This window comes from Monoraphidium neglectum (genome assembly GCF_000611645.1).
Source record: "Monoraphidium neglectum strain SAG 48.87 unplaced genomic scaffold scaffold02436, whole genome shotgun sequence".
Taxonomy (NCBI): domain Eukaryota; kingdom Viridiplantae; phylum Chlorophyta; class Chlorophyceae; order Sphaeropleales; family Selenastraceae; genus Monoraphidium; species Monoraphidium neglectum.
In genome coordinates this window covers 5,634-7,068 of record NW_014011192.1, presented here as the reverse complement: position 1 = coordinate 7,068, position 1,435 = coordinate 5,634, and the positions used below count along the sequence as shown (strand labels likewise).

The window sequence follows — 1,435 nt, the reverse complement described above, 5'->3', positions numbered from 1 at the left end:
CCCCGCCGCAGCCCAGGCCGCGGCAAGCGCCGCAACAGTCGGCCCGCGGCGAGCCCCTCGCCGCCTGGGCGACCCGGTGGCCTCCGCGGCCGCTGCGGCCGGCGGCGCCGCCGTCGCCGCCGCCGCCCTGGCGGCGGCCGCGCTGCTGCGGCTGCTGCTCGCCGCGTACGGCGCCGCGCTCGCGGCCAGCGCGGCGATCGCGCGCGCGTCCGCCGCCGCGCGGCGCCGGGCCGCCGGCGTCGCGGGCGCGGGGTGGTGGGTCGCGACAGGCTGGTTGGCCCGCGGCTTCGAGCCTGCGGGGGCGGAGGCCGCTTACCTGGATTGGAAGCAGCGCCACACAGCGGCCGTAGATGTGTTCAGCGTTGCCTTTCACGGGCTGGCCACGGCCGGTGAGCGCGGCTGGGCGGCTCTCAAGGAGCCGCGGCCGTGGTAGTGGACCAGTGAAATGAGACGAGAATCTTCGATTCTGAGGGTTTCAGAGCATCATGTTTCGGCCGTGCGCGTGGTGCAGCATCTTTGGCATGGACCGTGTCGTGCCCACGCCCACGCCTGATGAAACTCCCCCACCCCTCAAGCTGCCCGCGCACCCTCGTCTTACCCGTCGCGCCCTCCTCCCCTTTGCTGCTGCAAAACCCACAGCCGTCCTGGCCGCGAGGAGACCGGCTTCGTCCAGCGTCGCCACCTGGGTGCACGCCGCAATCATCTTGACAAACCTCATCCCCCTGGCGGCCCTTGCCGCGCGCCTCTCCCTGCGCCCCGGCGGCCGCGACGCCGCGGTAATCGCGCACGGCTGGGCCTCGGCGGCGGCGACGGCCGCCTTGACGTTGGCGCAGCCCGAGGCGCTGCCGGCGCCGCTCGTCACGTTCTTCCGAGGACAGCTCAAAGAGTCGGTCGTGTGGGTGGCGTGCCATGGGGTGCTGACGCCCTTCATTTCGCAGGTACGAGGTTGGCGCACGCGTACGCGCGCGCCCGTGTGTGCCCTGGGCGGGCGCGGCACATCGGCTTGCACCGCCATCACCACCGCAGCAGGCAGGCAGCGACCCAAGCTGCGCCAAGTATGTGACGCATGGAATTCAGAATCATGTGCAGAACCAAGACAAACAATAGGCTGTGGCACCAGGATCTGACCGGCTGTCCCTGCCCCGCCCACATCGCTTTTCCAAAACCGCAGCTGCGCCTGAGGGACGCGCTGCCATCAGAGCTGACCAAGCAAGCCGCCGCTGCCCTCGCCTCCCTCGCATTCGGCTGCCCGCGCGCCTGGGCGCTCGGGCGCACGGCTGCCATCGTCCTTGTGTCTTGCGCCGTGCGCGCGGCCATCGAGCTGAAAACGCGGCGGCTGTTCCTGCAGCACGGGGCCTGCACCTCAGCCCCTGCGCCCGGCCAGGCGGGGTGGGAGGTTGCCGGCTGCAGCCGCCGAGCGCGGTGCTGCGACTGA

General features: G+C 71.8%; 1 protein-coding gene across 1 annotated transcript in view; it reads left to right on the top strand.

Annotated features, from left to right (window-relative positions):
- The window catches only part of MNEG_10732 (hypothetical protein), a gene marked incomplete at both ends in the record, with an annotated part of 3,158 nt that extends 1,723 nt beyond the window's left edge, over positions 1 to 1,435 (top strand). The window contains 3 exons of the mRNA XM_014040797.1: positions 12 to 389; positions 640 to 938; positions 1,172 to 1,435. Of these exons, the coding sequence (XP_013896251.1) occupies positions 12 to 389; positions 640 to 938; positions 1,172 to 1,435 (941 nt within the window). The remainder of the gene's footprint in view (positions 1 to 11; positions 390 to 639; positions 939 to 1,171) is intronic.